At 42.1% G+C, this 16,963-nt stretch overlaps 1 protein-coding gene across 4 annotated transcripts in view; it reads left to right on the top strand.

Annotated features, from left to right (window-relative positions):
* Positions 1–16,963, top strand: part of LRBA (LPS responsive beige-like anchor protein) — a 677,685-nt gene that overhangs the window by 597,386 nt on the left and 63,336 nt on the right. For all 4 annotated transcript variants that reach the window (XM_068279131.1, XM_068279139.1, XM_068279143.1 and 1 more), the window contains 2 exons: positions 6,312–6,467; positions 12,505–12,672. In XM_068279131.1, the coding sequence (XP_068135232.1) occupies positions 6,312–6,467; positions 12,505–12,672 (324 nt within the window). The remainder of the gene's footprint in view (positions 1–6,311; positions 6,468–12,504; positions 12,673–16,963) is intronic.

Genomic DNA, 16,963 nt, shown 5'->3' on the forward strand with positions numbered 1-16,963 from the left:
TTTCTGCCATGTAACTCATGACTTCAGCATAGTCTTACTTTCATCTGGTATAAAGCATATTAACCTTGAGATGGGGAGTATCAGACATGTTTGTACATATGTATCCCCACTGCTACTTGATAACTCCCATGTGATGAAGTGCAGGCAGTCAGGTCCAGCTCACGAACATAAATGCATTTCTCTTTCATCTCGCACAAATTTATATAATACCAAAGTTCTGCGCCTGTCTGTTTTTCGAATGTGATTGCACCGTACTAATGTTTGATTATTAGAGTGAGAGAAAGTAAATTGTTTCTATGCAAATTACCTGCCAATATCGTATTGTTTTCGGCAAATATGTATTCAGAATAAGGTTTTCAGACTTTTAACATCAGCAAATCATTTTCTCTAGACTGTTTAAAGTGTTAGTGATACTGGTAAGAGAGCGATATGGAGACTGACTGGAGAATTGCCTGGCTGTCCTGATATGTTAAGCAATATACAGTTTTGTAATGTCCATTATTTAAAATTATAATTATTTTTATATACCCCATGGTTATATGGTTACCATGGCACCATGGTTGTCCCAGTGTACCCCTGCAGCTGCTTTTCAGCAAGTTGAAAATATATCCATGCCATAATTATCAAAGGTTTAAAGGACAACTGAAGTGAGAGTTATATGGAGGCTGCCATATTTATTTATTTTTTAACAATACCAGTTTCCTGGCAGCCCTGCTTTCTATTTGGCTGCAGATGTGTCTGAATAACACCAGAACATGCAGCTAATCTTGTCAGTTCTGACAATGTCAGAAACACCTGATTTCAATATGCTTGTTCAGGGTCGGTTGCTAAACGTATTAGGGGCAGAGGACCAGCAGGCTAGCTGGGGAACTGGTATTGTTTAAAAGGAAATAAATATGGCAGCCTCCATATCCCTCTAGTTACAGCTGTCCTTTAAAGGACCATTACAGCAAAAAAAAAAAAAGTAAGCAGTTGAAATCTGACAGAACAGACAGGTTTTGGACTAGTCCATCTCATGGGGGATTCTCAGGGTTTTCTTTGTTTTCAAAAGTATTACCTGAATGGCAGTTAAACTGCCAAAGTAGTAAGATACCATATTCTATAAGGGCCTGTTTCCACTACATGCAGATTGGATGCAGAATGGATGCAGAAAACTGACTCTAATGAATGCCTATGGGAAAATCTGCATCAGAAAAATCGCGTTTAGTGGAAACAGGCCCATAGACATTCATTGGAGTCAGTTTTTCTGCATCCAATCTGCATGTAGTGGAGACAGGCCTTAAGCCTGGTACACCCTTCCATTATTGATTGGCCAGAAATTGGCCAATTTTACCACTTCCATGTAATAGATCTTACCCAATCATTGGCCAATCAAAATTGGATGTATATGACAGGCTGTAGAATGTACTTGCATTTTCTGGGAGGCAGTTGGAGACAGCTCTCACTCAGGCAGCCTGCTCTGTTGCAAAGGATGTGATTTGCAGCTGAGTATTTTGAACAATGTTTTATATGCTAATGTACATTTTTACCAGATTGAAAATCGTTTATGGGGTGAAAACCCTGGTAGCAATTTCACTGCCAAAGTTCAGTTAAGGTTTTAGTAAAGTCAAAATGTAAACTGTCCATTGCGTTGTTTAATCGCCTGCTTTGTGTGTAATAATTCATTTGGTAGCCCTTAAATATAAAAAATAAGCAATAATGGCAGAAACCAGAAAGCGGGCACATTTCCCACAGATTTGAAGCAAAGAACAAAGCTGAAGTGAAAGCTCTAGTAACATTTTTACCACTGAATAGACTTCTCAGATTTTAAAAGAGCAAAATTACCTGTGGAAAAGACAGCCATAACGCTGTCACTCAGATTCTCAGAGCTGTATCCCAAATCCCAGTCTGGAACAAACAGCAGTGCTGGCTGCTCTACCCACCAGGGAAACACATTACTGCCTCGTAAAGCAGCACAACAGTCCTAGTTATTTCCAAAGCTTCCAAAGCAGTGCTCATGCTTGCCTCTTTATGGTTGTATCAACCTGCATTCTTTTGTTTGAATTGTAGCGCACACATCTGTGGGGTACACCACTGAATATAAAGCAGTATATATGTGGAGTTCTAAGAGAGAGAGCACATCTCTGTATGTCATGTTTCATATCGCATCCCACTCTGTGCCCCATAATTATTATTACACATACTCGCTGTGCCAATGGGGAGAAAAGTCTCAATGGGGTGTATATGTTACGGCCAGAACCCGAAGTTTGGCCAGAACTAGAAGTGGCCGGCCACTTCGGGTTCTGGCCGGCCAATGCGCGAACTGGCCGCTGCGCTGCGGCCAATGTGAGAAATGAAACAATTCCTGTAAGGTTAATGTGATGTTGTGGCCGCAGCGCAGCGGGCAAAATGTATCACACATCTTTACTTTATTCAATGGCATTAAGCCGCCCGGCTTTTTCCTCTGCCTCTCTCTCCTCCCCCCCCCCGCCTCTCTCTCCTCCCCCCCCCCGCCTCTCTCTCTCCTTCTCTTATGGGCACAGCCGGGCGGGGACACGCGTGTCCCTCCGGAGTCGTTCGTCGCGGCAGGGGAATCCTGCCGTTCTTGCAGAGCGGGTGCTGGCAGAAGCAATGTCTGCAGCCTCCCCGCTCTGCTCTCCTGCCGCGAGGAACGACTCTCCTGGACACGCGTGTCCCCGCCCGGCTGCCCATAAGAGAAGGGGAGAGAGAGGCGGGGGGGGGGGGGGGGGAGGGGAGAGAGGCTGAGGAAAAAGCCGGGCGGCTTAATGCCATTGAATAAAGTAAAGATGTGTGATACATTTTGCCCGCTGCGCTGCGGCCACAACATCACATTAACCTTACAGGAATTGTTTCATTTCTCACATTGGCCGCAGCGCAGCGGCCAGTTCGCGCATTGGCCGGCCAGAACCCGAAGTGGCCGGCCACTTCTAGTTCTGGCCAAACTTCGGGTTCTGGCCGTAACATATACACTAAACAGTGTTAAATGGCAACTGTAGTGAGATGGATATGGAGGCTGTCATATTTTTTTTTCCTTTTAAGAAATACTAGTTGCCTGGCTGTCCTGCTGATTCTCTGCCTCTAATACTTTTAGCCATAGATCCTGAACAAGCATGCAGCAGATCAGGTGTTTCTGACATTATTGTCAGATCTGACAAGATTAGCTGCATGCTTGTTTCTGGGCCAAATAGATCAGCAAGTCTGCCAGGCAACTAGTATTGTTTAATGGGAAATAAATATGGCAGCCTCCATATACCTCTCACTACAGTTGTCCTTTAAGCAGAATAACGCACTTAAAGTCTTACACGCCATGAGTAGAACGTAATGCATTGTATATAATTTTTTTACACTACTTATTCTGCTTAACCTACTTTTGTGCAGACACTCCAATATATCTTTCTTTTCTGTCTTTGCCTTAAACTTCCAATTTCCAATCTCTCTAATAGGCCAGGTGAACAAAACTTATTTAGTGCCTTTGACAGTCTAATTTTTTTTTAAAGGATTTTTGCATATATACACAATAATCTCATCTCTTCAGCTTTCTCACATGGCTCACTTGAAGTATACCTGAAGTGACAATTAAAACAATAAGTTGAAATTCAAGCAGAAAAAATATTTTTTCTTCAGTATACTAATCGGGAGGGAGAAAATTATAACGCAGACTAGTTGTTTAAAAGATAGGTCAACAAACTGCATGGGAGTTGTAAACTTTTCTTTTTTAAAGTTAATCTTTCTGCATTGATAAGTCTTTTGTCTGCTTGCTTGTGGAATAACCACAGCCAATGTGTTGATGGTAGTGTTCTGCGTGTTGTTTGAAGAGTTGCTGCTTTCAGCGTCCTTTCTCTTTGAGATTCACTCACAATCCTGCCAGCCCTAATGAGATGCAAATAATTCCGAGTTGGTGCAGAATAATACAAATTATGCAAACTTGTGCAACTTGAAATTGGACCAGTCAAGGTTCACCTTGGCACAATTAGATTCATTTTTAAGCTGCCTAAATGAATATGCAGTACATATCTCAGTGTTGTAAACGATACTGAAGATATAATTTCTGACATTTCTTACATGGGGTGTACTCACTTTTGTTGCTAGACATTGTTGGCTGTGTTATTTTGGTGGGACAGCAAATTTACAATTTGTTCCAAAAACTGTACACTGACTACTTTACATTGTATCATAGTGAAACAACTTAAGTGTTGCCTCATGAAAATATATAATAAAATATTTACAAAAATTTGAGAGGTGTACTCATAGGAGATACTGTACATAATTTGAAAAATCCTGCAACACAACATTTTTTTTGCATGTCATTTAACATTCCTAATACTCAGTATGTGGGAAACCATGGTTATGGATTGGGCATGTATACGCACATTTAGAATAGGTCAGTTGATGAACACTGTGTACAGAGAGAGAAATTGCACAGGATTTCTCAGAGTGCTGTGGCTAATGCTAACATGAAATGGAAGAAGAAACCCATGTAGACTAAAAAAAGCAGCAGTGTCACATTTTATTATTGTATTATCATTGATTGTAGGCTTTTCTAAGGACATTTAGTGAAGTGATGGCAGGGATTGGATTGTAAGCTCCTTGGCGAGCAGCACATTCGGTGAGTGACAGGCAGCTCAGAGATCACTCTAGTGCCCAGTTGTTGCCCCTTTATCCCCCGAGTGCCAGATCCGGCTGTCTGTAGCCGCCCAGCGCTATGTGCAAACACTGTGTGGCAGGACAAATGTTCGGCAGGCTAAGTGCTGCTACCACCCTGCTGTCCACAGCCCGCTCCTTGCTTTCCTGGTACCTTAGGCCGTGGCCTTGCCTGAAATCCAGCCATGATTATTATGCATTTTTATAGGGCTGACATTTTCTGATGGAGTTCATTTCTGTTCCTCAGCGGCTCATAATCTAATCCCTACATACAGTATTCACTACACCACATGCCACACACTTTTTATCAAATACATTAAGGAAAGGTTTGCTTTTTAGTGGATAATCATCACTGAAGATGGCTGATAACTAGAATTTCAGTTGACTAAATACTGGCGTACTTAGTCTATTACTATGTACTAGAGTTCATACTTGCCTGTGTAAAAAGGTATATCCACCCTCTGCTTGGATTGAATGTGAAAAGGGAGGTGTCAGATTAGTCCACTGGCCTTTCATTTTGTGTTGACTATATTGATGTGTAATTGACTGGTCACACATAGTTTTAGTAGTTCTATTGACCTCAGAGACCAACCTACTTTTTATGCATCTTTTTAGTGTGTTAAACATGAACGTAATCTTGCAAAGCTAGTAAGCGGTTTTCCTACAGCAGATAATTGTCTGCTTTCAAATCATTTCTAAATAAATGCTTTACAGATATCTTACTTCATATGGGGTGACTCTTTGGCCTTGCTTCTCCCTTGTATCACATGCAAAGCCCTTTTCTAGTGTGATGGAAAATGTTTTTGCAAAAAGTCATTGTTGCAATTGTCCTGGTAGGTTTTGCATATGGGCAAACCTAGCGTAGCAGTACATTTTACACAGCTCAGAAGTTGCTCATAGGAGACAAGTCTGCAACTCTCGGCCAAGTAAAAGTAGCTATTAGTAACAGCTTGGTTTGAAGAGCGAGTGAGATGTAGAATGGAAGGATTAGAATAGTCCTCTATTATGTTTTCTCACTTTACCTCACAATCTGTCCTTTTCCTGCAAATTATTTCTCTGCATTGTATTATAGCTCTCTCTATTAGTGCCCTGATAATGCCATTAAAGTGGACCTGAACTTGATCACTGGACAGAAGGAAAACCAAGAGAAATGCAGCCTGTATGTATTTAGAGAGTTTAGCCCAAATCCCCACTTATCTGTGTCTAATCACAAGTTGTAATTTGATCCCTTAGCTGTCAGCTGACTGCCACAGCAGGGAGCTCATTTGTAAACCCAGAATGTTAATAATATATGTGCTTCTATGAAAGCAGGAAGTAGACAAACTGCATAATTTGTATCCGCTGTAAAAAAATGTTTTCCTTAAAAGTTATTAAGCTTTTTCTTATCTTTTAGGGTTGAGATGAATTTCAGAGTTCAGGTCCGCGTTTAAAAGACAAAAACATGCAAATAACTCACGTTCTATGACTTAAATTAGAAAGATTTTTTCAGCTGTAGCATGTATAGCTGAAAAACATGGATGGATCATCACAATGCTTGTTACTTGTCAAACAGGGCCATATTTTACAAAAGTAGTAAGGTTATCATACAAATGAATTTATAGTTTAGGAAGTAAAAGTTTGCCACATGAGTATTTATGTGTACTGATGTATTTTTCCCATTTTCACTTCAGCAAACAACACTGGAATGCACAGACGACAAATCTCCGATCTTTTAGACCAAAGCATCCAAGTCCATTCTCAGTGTTTTGTCATCACAGCAGACAATCGCTTCATTTTAGTCTGTGGCTTCTGGGACAAAAGTTTCCGTATTTATTCTACTGATACAGGTGAGTTCACTATGAACAGTGCAAATACATCTTGCTGCATTGAGTAGTGATATGCTGGACTATTCTGCTGGGACAGAGACTGTAATTGGCCTATATTTATTCATTCAAGCTCTGCCCCCAATGTGATATTTAACTATAGTAGCTACTAGCATATAAAGCACACAAGTTTTTTTTTTTTATTATCTCTCATGGTTTGCTCTGGTAAAAGATCTCTAGTAGAGACGGTTAACCAGCCTGGCGGTATGGACGAGCTCAGCTCGTCCATCACCGCCGGAGGCTGCCGCTCAGGCCCTGCTGGGCCGATTTGCTTCAAATAAAGAGCAGCACACGCAGCCGGCACTTTGCCAGCCGCGTGTGCTGCCTGATCGCCGCCGCTCCGCGGCGATCCGCCGCGAGCAGCGGCGAAAGAGGGTCCCCCCAGCCGCCTGAGCCCAGCGTAGCCGGAACAAAAAGTTCCGGCCAGCGCTAAGGGCTGGATCGGAGGCGGCTGACGTCAGGACGTCGGCTGACGTCGATGACGTCACTCCGCTCGTCGCTATGGCGACGATCTAAGCAAAACAAGGAAGGCCGCTCATTGCGGCCTTCCTTGTTTATTCTGGGCGCCGGAGGCGATCGGAAGAACGCCTCCGGAGCGCCCTCTAGTGGGCTTTCATGCAGCCAACTTTCAGTTGGCTGCATGAAATAGTTTTTTTTTTATTAAAAAAAACCCCTCCCGCAGCCTCCCTGGCGATCTTATCAGAACGCCAGGGTGGTTAATGAGATGCAACTAATCCTGAGCGTAATGAAAATTTTGTGCAAGGTAAATGTGTTTAACTATTTCCAGGTCTTCATGATACTCTCCCCATTGGTAGTTATCCAGTGGCAAAGCTGTATTCACATGTTCAAAAGTTTGCTGTCTGTGAACCTTGTTTCATTGTGGGAAATAACCACTTTTTCCAACTGCCAAGCAAGCAAGATCTCCCTCTGTGAATAGAACTCTAAGTTATGAACGTTGTGTACAGATCACTTGGCAGAGCTAAAGATGTCACCACCAGTGATACATTTCAGAATGTAAATTGAGGAGAGAAAATATTTTACAATGGGCAAACACTGAGTAAATCATCTATAATGTCATAATTGTAAAAATATATAATAATAGTTCATTTAATTATTTTAACTTCCTCTTTGTCTTTTCACATGGAAAGCAATAACTTCCTATTTCTGTGGTGGTAGTGGGGGGAATACTTTGAAAAAAAAGGTCTCTACTTAGCTATGTAAAATGTTGCAGATACTTGCTTTCTGTACTGTAAATATGATGATTAGCTATGCTAGGTCACTTGCTGAGAGCTAAAATTGAGGGTCTACCTACTGTAGACTGTACTGTAATTAAAAACATACTATCTTAGGCATCTGTTTTGATGAACGGTGACTTAAGGTGAAAGTTCTAACGTAGGAGAGGTTTAGGGCTGTCTGTGTTATGACATTTAGCTATGTGCAGACTTTCGGCAAAATCCATTACAAGAGGAGAAGGTGGGTGAATATTCTGGGATCTCCTGTCTGCAAACTAAGTGCTATTGCTGTGGTTGCATGGGCAATATATTTTAACTTTTTGAAGTGTTAAAAAAAAAAAAAAAACATGGCTTGCATGGCTAGTGTTACGACACGACAGAGCAGTGCGTAGTACACATTACTTATAGCATTAGAAAATGTACAAGTACATTTGAAGAATTGTACCATATTGATCTTGACGTGTGGGAAACAGGATTAACACATCTGTGAAAGCTGTTAGAACAGAAACTCTACCGTGTGTTTCTGATTGTTTAATGGCTCTAAAACTTTTAAAATTCCCAAAGATTGTTTCCCTCCTTAGTTGTAGTAGTACTCATTGTAGTTCTTATGTCAGGCTTGTTCGCATCCTCAGAGATCAGGAAGAGGAATATACCATTGTTCTTTCTTTTAGTTGGCTTTAGGAGTAGGGCAAACAAACAAAACAAACAAACAAACACAGAACATTTATATCGCGCTTTTCTCCTGACAGACTCAAAGCGCCAGAGCTGCAGCCACTAGGACGCGCTCTATAGGCAGTAGCAGTGTTAGGGAGACTTGCCCAAGGTCTCCTACTGAATAGGTGCTGGCTGAACAGGCAGAGCTGAGATTCGAACCCAGGTCTCCTGTGTCAGAGGCAGAGCCCTTAACCATTAAACTTTCCAGCCACCACACACACATACACATGCACGCCCCATGTAATGTATCACCACAGAGCACAATAAGTGTTCTACTCGATTATTTTCTATCACTTTTGAATAACGTTGCCCTTTTCTTCTTAACATTCCTTGTTTTGTTTTTATACTTGTAACAGGAAATTCTTGCAGTGTAAATCATTTTTTCTGTAGCAAAGCCAATGCAGAAAAGGCATCATAAACCCTCTCCTGGCAGGGGGAATTATTTTCAGGCGGCCTTTTATATCCAGCAGTGCTATGGGCCCATGTCTGTTTTTCTTTTTTTTTTCCCTTTATTTCGTTTTATTTGCAACAGCACTGTCAAATAAAACTGAATAACTAGAATATGTGTTCTGTCAAAACCATGGGAAATCCCAGTGCTTGAGTTAATGCAGTATTTTCTGTACTGGCATGAGGGTTTCTCAAAGGCGCTGAGGACTTGAAAATAAAAAGAAACGGGGAATAGAGTTTTAGTTTAAACCAACACGGCTTTGATATGAGTAGATTTATACCATTGAATGACCAAATTAGGCCTGGAACCCACTACAAATCACAATTGCTAGCGTTTTTAATGAGCGTTTTGTAAGCGATTTCATGAGATTTTGGTAGCAATTTTAAAAAAGTGTAAGCTTTTTGCCAACGATTGTGTTTTATTTTATTTCTGATTGGTCTTTTCAATTTTCATTTTTTTTTTTACAGTATGCATTAATTTAAAAACGCTAGCAAATCGCTCTGTGTAGGTTTTGACGAGCAATTACACTAGCGTTTATATACTTTACATCGCAGAAACGCTAACTCAAAACGCTAACACTCAAAAATGCTGTATGTCCTGTGTTTGCGATTTTGGTAATCGCAATCGCTCCAGCGGAATTTGGCTTATCCATTAACTTTGGCTGAGCGTTTAGGGAAATCGATAGCGTTTTGAAAACCTCCCTACATGCTCAAAAAGTCGCTCTAGTGGGTTCCAGCCCTTAAAGGAGTTTAAAGTATATCTTAAATATTGGAAGCTACCATTGCCAGTCTACTAGTAAATGATTTAAAAAAATTCTTGCTGTAATGCAGGTTATTTGGTTAGAATACCTCTTATACACCTGGAACACATAAGCAGCTCCTCTAATCTGCATGGTCTACATAATTGTACCAGGTGATTTACTCAGAAACAATGGCAATTTTCATGTTCCCTTCATGCCTGGAGTACATTAAAAGACCACTAGTGTGAAAATGTTTTAAATGTAAACACGTACAAATAAGAGGTACAGTGGGACACAAAAGTACCCAAGCCGAAGCTAGACTACACAAAATCAGATACTTGCCTAAAGAGAGAGAAGCCACAGGATCCTACTGAGGCTTCCCTCGGCGGTCTGCTGTCCCCGGTCGCTGATTGTGGCCCCCCAAAGATTAGAGGCAAGGCATTATCACTGATCCTATCGGGGCCGCGCGGCTCTTCTTCCACATTCCTGGCCACGCAGTAGAAGCTCGTGCCCGCCCATGTGAAGTAGCATGGAGCCGCTGGCTCTGTGCTACTGCGCATGCATGGGCGGGCTTGAGCTTCTAATGCTTGAGGAGTATTGTATGTTTTATTTATAATGCTGATGGTCAAAGCTTTTCTTCTTCTTCTTTTGCTTTATTTATTTTTGTTAATTTTCCTCTTTAAGTAATGAAGACATAGGATGAACATATCAACCAGGAAGCCATAGATCATTAGCAGTAGTAGCCTCTCTATTTCATATGACACGCTTAGTCTTCTTAAAAAATATTCACTCCTGTTTATGATAAAATCGAATCCTACATGGAATTATTATTTATTGCTGTTATGCTTGTGGATTAATCTTTTCTCATTGAGTCTAGTGACATTTCCGGCATGTCGATTATGTGATGGCTTTTACCAGTTTTACTTTCCTCTCTTTGCTCATTTATTAACTCCCTAACCATCCAGTTATCAGAACTGACTCCTAGATTTGTTGCACTGCTTATTAATTTAAAGTCATAGATCAGGGTATTTTTTTTAATAGCACATTCATTATGCAAAAAAAAGAAACTATAAACACTGTAGTTTTTGCAAAATTAAAGAGAACCCGAGGTGGGATTTTATTATGCTAGTGGGGCACAGAGGCTGGTTGTGCACACTAACACCAGCCTCTGTTGCCCCATGGTGTGCCTCCAAGACCCCCCTGTGCGCCGCTATACCCCCCGCAGTGCTGGTGACACGCAGCGTGTCGCCAGCACAATGTTTACCTAAGCCTGTCTATCAGCGCCGCTCCCCCGCCTCCTGTGTATCGGCGCTACCCGCCCGCGTCCCTTCCCTCCCGCTGATTGGAGGGAAGTGACGCGCGCGGGTAGCGCCGATACGGAGGAGGCGGGGGAGCGGCGCTGACAGACAGCCCATAGGTAAACATTGTGCTGGCGACACGCTGCGTGTCACCAGCACTGCGGGGGGTATAGCGGCGCGCAGGGTCTTGGAGGCACACCATGGGGCAACAGAGGCTGGTGTTAGTGTGCACAACCAGCCTCTGTGCCCCACTAGCATAATAAAATCCCACCTCGGGTTCTCTTTAAAGATTTTCATAGACTAACCACTGCTTGCTCACACCCAGTCAACCTGAAACACTCTTGATCACTAATGCTGGGCATACGCAGCTCGTTTTTTCCACTCGATTCTCCTGTTCGATTGTTCGATCCTGCTGTTGATTCTCTTATCTTCTGCTTGTTTTTCTTATCTTTTTCCATTCACTGCTATCACAAATCGAGCGGCGAAACAATCGAGCTGGAGATGGGACATGTCGGAAATTATCTATCGAGCCATCTAAATGGCTCAAAAACGAACCGTGTATTGCCAGCATAACATAAACATGAAGAGGGAACAATTATTGTTCACTGAAAACACACCATCCTGACAACTGCTAGGTACTCATGGCTTTACCCTGTGCAAAGCAGCAGTGTTTTTTAGCGTTTAAGCCACAATAATTCATTGAAATCAATATTCTGTTTTATACATATAAAAAAACTGCCTGAACTTTGGCTCTAAGAAAGTATATAACCACCAATTTGAATCCTATGTATTGATTTATTTAGCAACCTCTTCTTCCGTTGTACTGTACTGAGTGAGAAAACTAATAAGGGTACATAAAAATATGGATATTGGTATAAATAAAAATATGGACATTGGGATGTAACACAGAAATGGTAGACGCTATAATAAGTTATAGCGACAACTGTATAGCGATTAACAAAATGTACAACCTCAAACAAGACAAAAAGGAGACAACACTGCCCTTGTGAGCTTACAAGATAAAGGAATACGAAGGGAACGAGGTGAAGCAATACATACATTTTTAACCAGTGGTGGTGTTTTATTAGTTAAAATATATTTTTTTTACTAGGCTAGGGTCTTAGTAGGCGTTGTGTTCCCTGTTAACACAAAAAGTTTGGGAAATCGGTAAAGTTACGCCCCACATTATCCACACACAGCGTTGCATACAGTCAAGTAAAGTCAAGGTTAAAAGTATGCTTCACTATTGATAAGCATATTTTGCGGTAATGCACTGTATGCAGTGCCTTGCGGTGCCACACTCTGAATGCACCGCAACGGGCGCACTGTAAATGTCTCATCGCTTTTGTATTACAATGCGGCCATTAGGCAGCACCGCCCCACTGTGAGCCTAGCCTAAGTTAAAAATGTGTGGTAATAAGTTGAATGGTGTAGCTCTGAGAAACAATGCTAGGCACACAGCTTTTTGTAGAGTTCCTTTTCCTCCCTCATCTCTCGCTAACAGAACTGAATTGCAGTTACTTGAATTGCTGTATAATGATTTATTGACTGGGTACAAATGTGCTTGCAGGTAAACTGACTCAGGTTGTGTTTGGTCACTGGGACGTTGTGACTTGTCTGGCCCGATCAGAGTCGTACATTGGAGGAGACTGTTACATCCTATCAGGGTCTCGGGATGCTACACTGCTGCTGTGGTACTGGAATGGAAAAAACAATGGCATTGGAGACAATCCAAACAGTAAGAACACCTGTGTATCTGCCCATGCCTTCTGTACTATGCAGAACTAAATGTTTGTTGACATATTTGTTTTAAACATGAATTACTTGAAGTGAAATTCCACTTCTATCGATACAAGCTGCAGTCTCTTCAGTTCACATCTGTACATTTCAAGGGCTGTGACATTATTTTAAGTTTCTCACATTGATATAGGAGAAGACAAACATGCAGTTTTAGTTTCCAGACACCTGAAACATTCATGTCAAGCTGCAAACTGAAATGAAAGGATCATTTTGAGAATGTTAAAGTACAGAATGATTTGTTCAGCACTGCTTCATGTCATAGCAATGTATTACTGAAAGTAGGTCACCGCATGCCCATCTGGTAGCAAAGCTGCACACTAGACTCTCTTCCTACCTTAGTAGTGCTGGGAGTTCCCATGTAATTGCCATCTGTTGGTGTATCATTCGTTCTCAAGGTAAATATCCAGTTGTTTGTGACACAGCACCATCTCATTAGGAAAGTGCATTGTGTATTGTGATGTATAGGCAGACAAATCAATTAAACTGTACATTATATCCCATTTAGGACAACATGGCTCTGGCCCCTTAAAGGGGAACTTCAGCCTAGACAAACATACTGTCATTAAAGCGGAATATAACCCTGCATTTCAACTTTGCTCTAAAACATTATTTACAGTATATTATATGCAACCAGCATTTTTTTTTTACTAGACCAGCATTGGAAGGGTTACACAGGGCTTTAAAGTTCTTGGAGATTTCTGCAGACGCATCCGAACTTGAGAGAGATACATTTTGTTTACATAAATGTATCTAAGTGTTGAATGTGACTCATCTCTGTCACTGAGAAGGAGTTGGAGGACAGCCAAAGAGTGTGTAATATTTCTAAATATATACATATAACTAAATAGAATGTAACTATCTGAACGTCTGCATATCTCTCCACGGAACTTAAAACCTCTGTGTTTAACCCTTCCAATGCTGGTCTAGTAAAAAAAAAAATGCTTTTTGCATATAATATGCTGTAAATAATGTTTTAAAGCAAAGTTGGAATGCAGGGTTATATTCCGCTTTAAGTTACATTAGTTATTTTAATTAAAATAGGGAATATAATCTCTTAACTACCCGGGTTTTAAAAGAACAGGCAAATGTTTGTGATTTCATGAGACAGCCATCTTTTTGGTTGAAAGAAGGTGACCGGGAGCATGAAACTCAGTTCCAACTGTCCTGTGTCCTGATCACCCCTCCCACCTGCGCACACTAGGCTTTAAATCTCAAATTCAAATTAAAATAAAAAAATGTGCACAAAAACAGTAGAACGAGAACATCATCATCAGAAATCCCATCATGCTTTGTACAGCATCAGGGGAAAAATGCCCGGGCAGTTTTCTTCAGTGCAGCTAAAAATGAGGTTTGGGTAAGAAAAACAAACTTCTCATGGTGTGAAACTGTTAAAGAAACACCAAGACTTTTTAGTGCTGCTGAGTAGATTTTTAATCTGGAGGTTCACTTTAAGGCCCAGAGCTTCTTTTTTCATTATGCAACTGGTTCCTTACCATAGGAGGGAGCTCGGTTGTCACATGACAGCCGAGTCTGAGGCCCGGCGAGTAGAGTTTGGCTCTGGACTGCCGAAAGCTGCGGTGTAGGACCTACGCCACATCAGAGCTAAAGAGACGCAGATGCGGCATTGATCCTCACTTCTATGGTCCTGAACCATATATTTAAAGTAAGCAGAGAGTCAAATGTTAGTTTACATTTGTCATCTTTGCCATGCCCCGTGTTGGTCATTGTTGATGTCCTGACCCTCACTTCAAACATGCAGAAACGCTTACTATCATACGCATTTTTTTTTCTGAAATCCTATGTGATCAAGCACTGGTTTTTGATTACCTAAGAACCCATATATTCTTCAGCAGCCAGTATCTACTTATCCGATTGGTGCAAAATTTCAACAAAACATGCATGCTGTAGAATAAAATTAGTGTCCGATGTATGTGTTCTTGTGTTACGCTAGGGAAATGGAGTGCTGGTAAAATGACATTTTTGAAGAATATTTGGATTTTAATTCTTAGTTCAGCAAGTATTGTGGCATAACACTTAGTTTGTATTTGCAATTTTAATCACTTAAAAAGTGCTACCATTTACAACAAATAATCTTTCAGCATTGCGTTAACGTGACATGATGCGCAGAGGACCCTTTCCTTGGTACATAACCTATCACCTCTACTGCATGTCTGGATTACTGTGAAACTCAGACATTTTTAATGGCTCAAAATTTACAAAACTGTAAAAAATATTTTTTTTATAAACTATTCACTCACTCAGTTTCTTGTTTCCATGCTTTAAATTGGTGTTTTTGCAGAAAATTATTTTGTGCATATTTAACCCTCCTGGCGGTATAAAAAATTCCGCCAGGAGGGAGCGCAGCAGTTTTTTAAAAAAAAATTTTTGTTATATCATGTAGCGAGCCCAGGGCTCGCTACATGATAGCCGCTGTTCAGCGGCATCCCCCCGCCCGCTTCGATCGCCTTCGGCGATCTCCGATCAGGAAATCCCGTTCAAAGAATGGGATTTCCTGGAGGGCTTCCCCCGTCGCCATGGCGACGGGGCGGGATGACGTCACTGACGTCGGGGCGTCGTTGGGAGTCCCGAACCACCCCTCAGTGCTGCCTGGCACTGATTGGCCAGGCAGCGCACGGGGTCTGGGGGGGCGCACGGCGCGACGGATAGCGGCGATCGAGCGCGGGGCGGCGGCGATCGGTGTGCTGAAGCAGCTAGCAAAGTGCTAGCTGCGTCCAGCAAAAAAAAAATAAAACAAATCGGCCCAGCTGGGCCGGAGAAAGCCTCCTGCGCGGCTTACCGCCAAGGAGGTTAAAGGACAACTAGAGTGAGAGGTATATAGGGGCTGCCATATTTATTTCCTTTTAAACAATACAAGATGCCTAGCAGCCATGCTTATCTATGTGGTTGCAGTTATGTCGGTGTCACACTAACAAAGAAACAAGTGTGCAGCTAATCTTGTCAGATCTGACAATAATGCCAGAAACAGCTGATCTGCTGCATGCTTGTTCAGGGTCTATGGCCAAAAGTATTAGAGGCAGAGGATCAGCAGGATAGCCAGGCAACTAGTATTGCTTAAAGGATACCCGAAGTGACATGATGAGATAGACATGTGCATGTACAGTGCCTAGCACACAAATAACTATGCTGTGCTCCTTTTTTTTTTCTCTCCCTGAAAGAGTTAAATATCAGGTATATACGTGGCTGACTCAGTCCTGACTCAGACAGGAAGTGACTACAGTGTGACCCTCACTGATAAGAAATTCCCCTTTTTATCTGTTTCTTGCTCTCAGAAGCGATTTTCTGCTAGGAAAGTGTTTTATAATTGGAATTTTTCATCAGTGAGGGTCACAATGTAGTCACTTCCTGTCTGAGTCAGAACTGAGTCAGCCACTTACATACCTGATATTTAACTCTTTCAGGCAGAGAAAGAAAAAAAGGAACACAGCATAGTTTTTTGTGTGCTAGGCACTGTACATGCACATGTCTATCTCATCATGTCACTTCGAGTATCCTTTAAAAGGAAATAAATAGGGCAGCCTCCGTATACCTCTCACTACAGTTGTACTTTAATCTTTTCCTCAAACAGTACCTCATATACTTTTTTTTTTTATGTTTTTTCCCCACTTGCTTGCTCCCCCCCCCCACCCTCCATTTATTTTACTTGAATCCAGAATTTGTGACCTTGATGGCACTTGCGTGTCTCATCTTACTTCATACAGGTTCAAGGACTTCTTATTAACCTCCCTGGCGTTCTATTGAGATCGCCAGGGAGGCTGCGGGAGGGTTTTTTTTTTAATAAAAAAAAAACTATTTCATGCAGCCAACTGAAAGTTGGCTGCATGAAAGCCCACTAGAGGGCGCTCCGGAGGCGTTCTTCCGATCGCCTCCGGCGCCCAGAATAAACAAGGAAGGCCGCAATGAGCGGCTTTCCTTGTTTTGCTTAGATCGTCGCCATAGCGACGAGCGGAGTGACGTCATGGACGTCAGCCGACGTCCTGACGTCAGCCGCCTCCGATCCAGCCCTTAGCGCTGGCCGGAACTTTTTGTTCCGGCTGCGCAGGGCTCAGGCGGCTAGGGGGGCCCTCTTTCGCCGCTGCTCGCGGCGAATCGCCGCAGAGCGGCGGCGATCAGGCAGCACACGCGGCTGGCAAAGTGCCGGCTGCGTGTGCTGCACTTTATTTGAAGAAAATCGGCCCAGCAGGGCCTGAGCGGCAGCCTCCGGCGGTGAT

Source organism: Hyperolius riggenbachi, chromosome 1, assembly GCF_040937935.1.
Source record: "Hyperolius riggenbachi isolate aHypRig1 chromosome 1, aHypRig1.pri, whole genome shotgun sequence".
Classification (NCBI taxonomy): Eukaryota; Metazoa; Chordata; class Amphibia; order Anura; family Hyperoliidae; genus Hyperolius; species Hyperolius riggenbachi.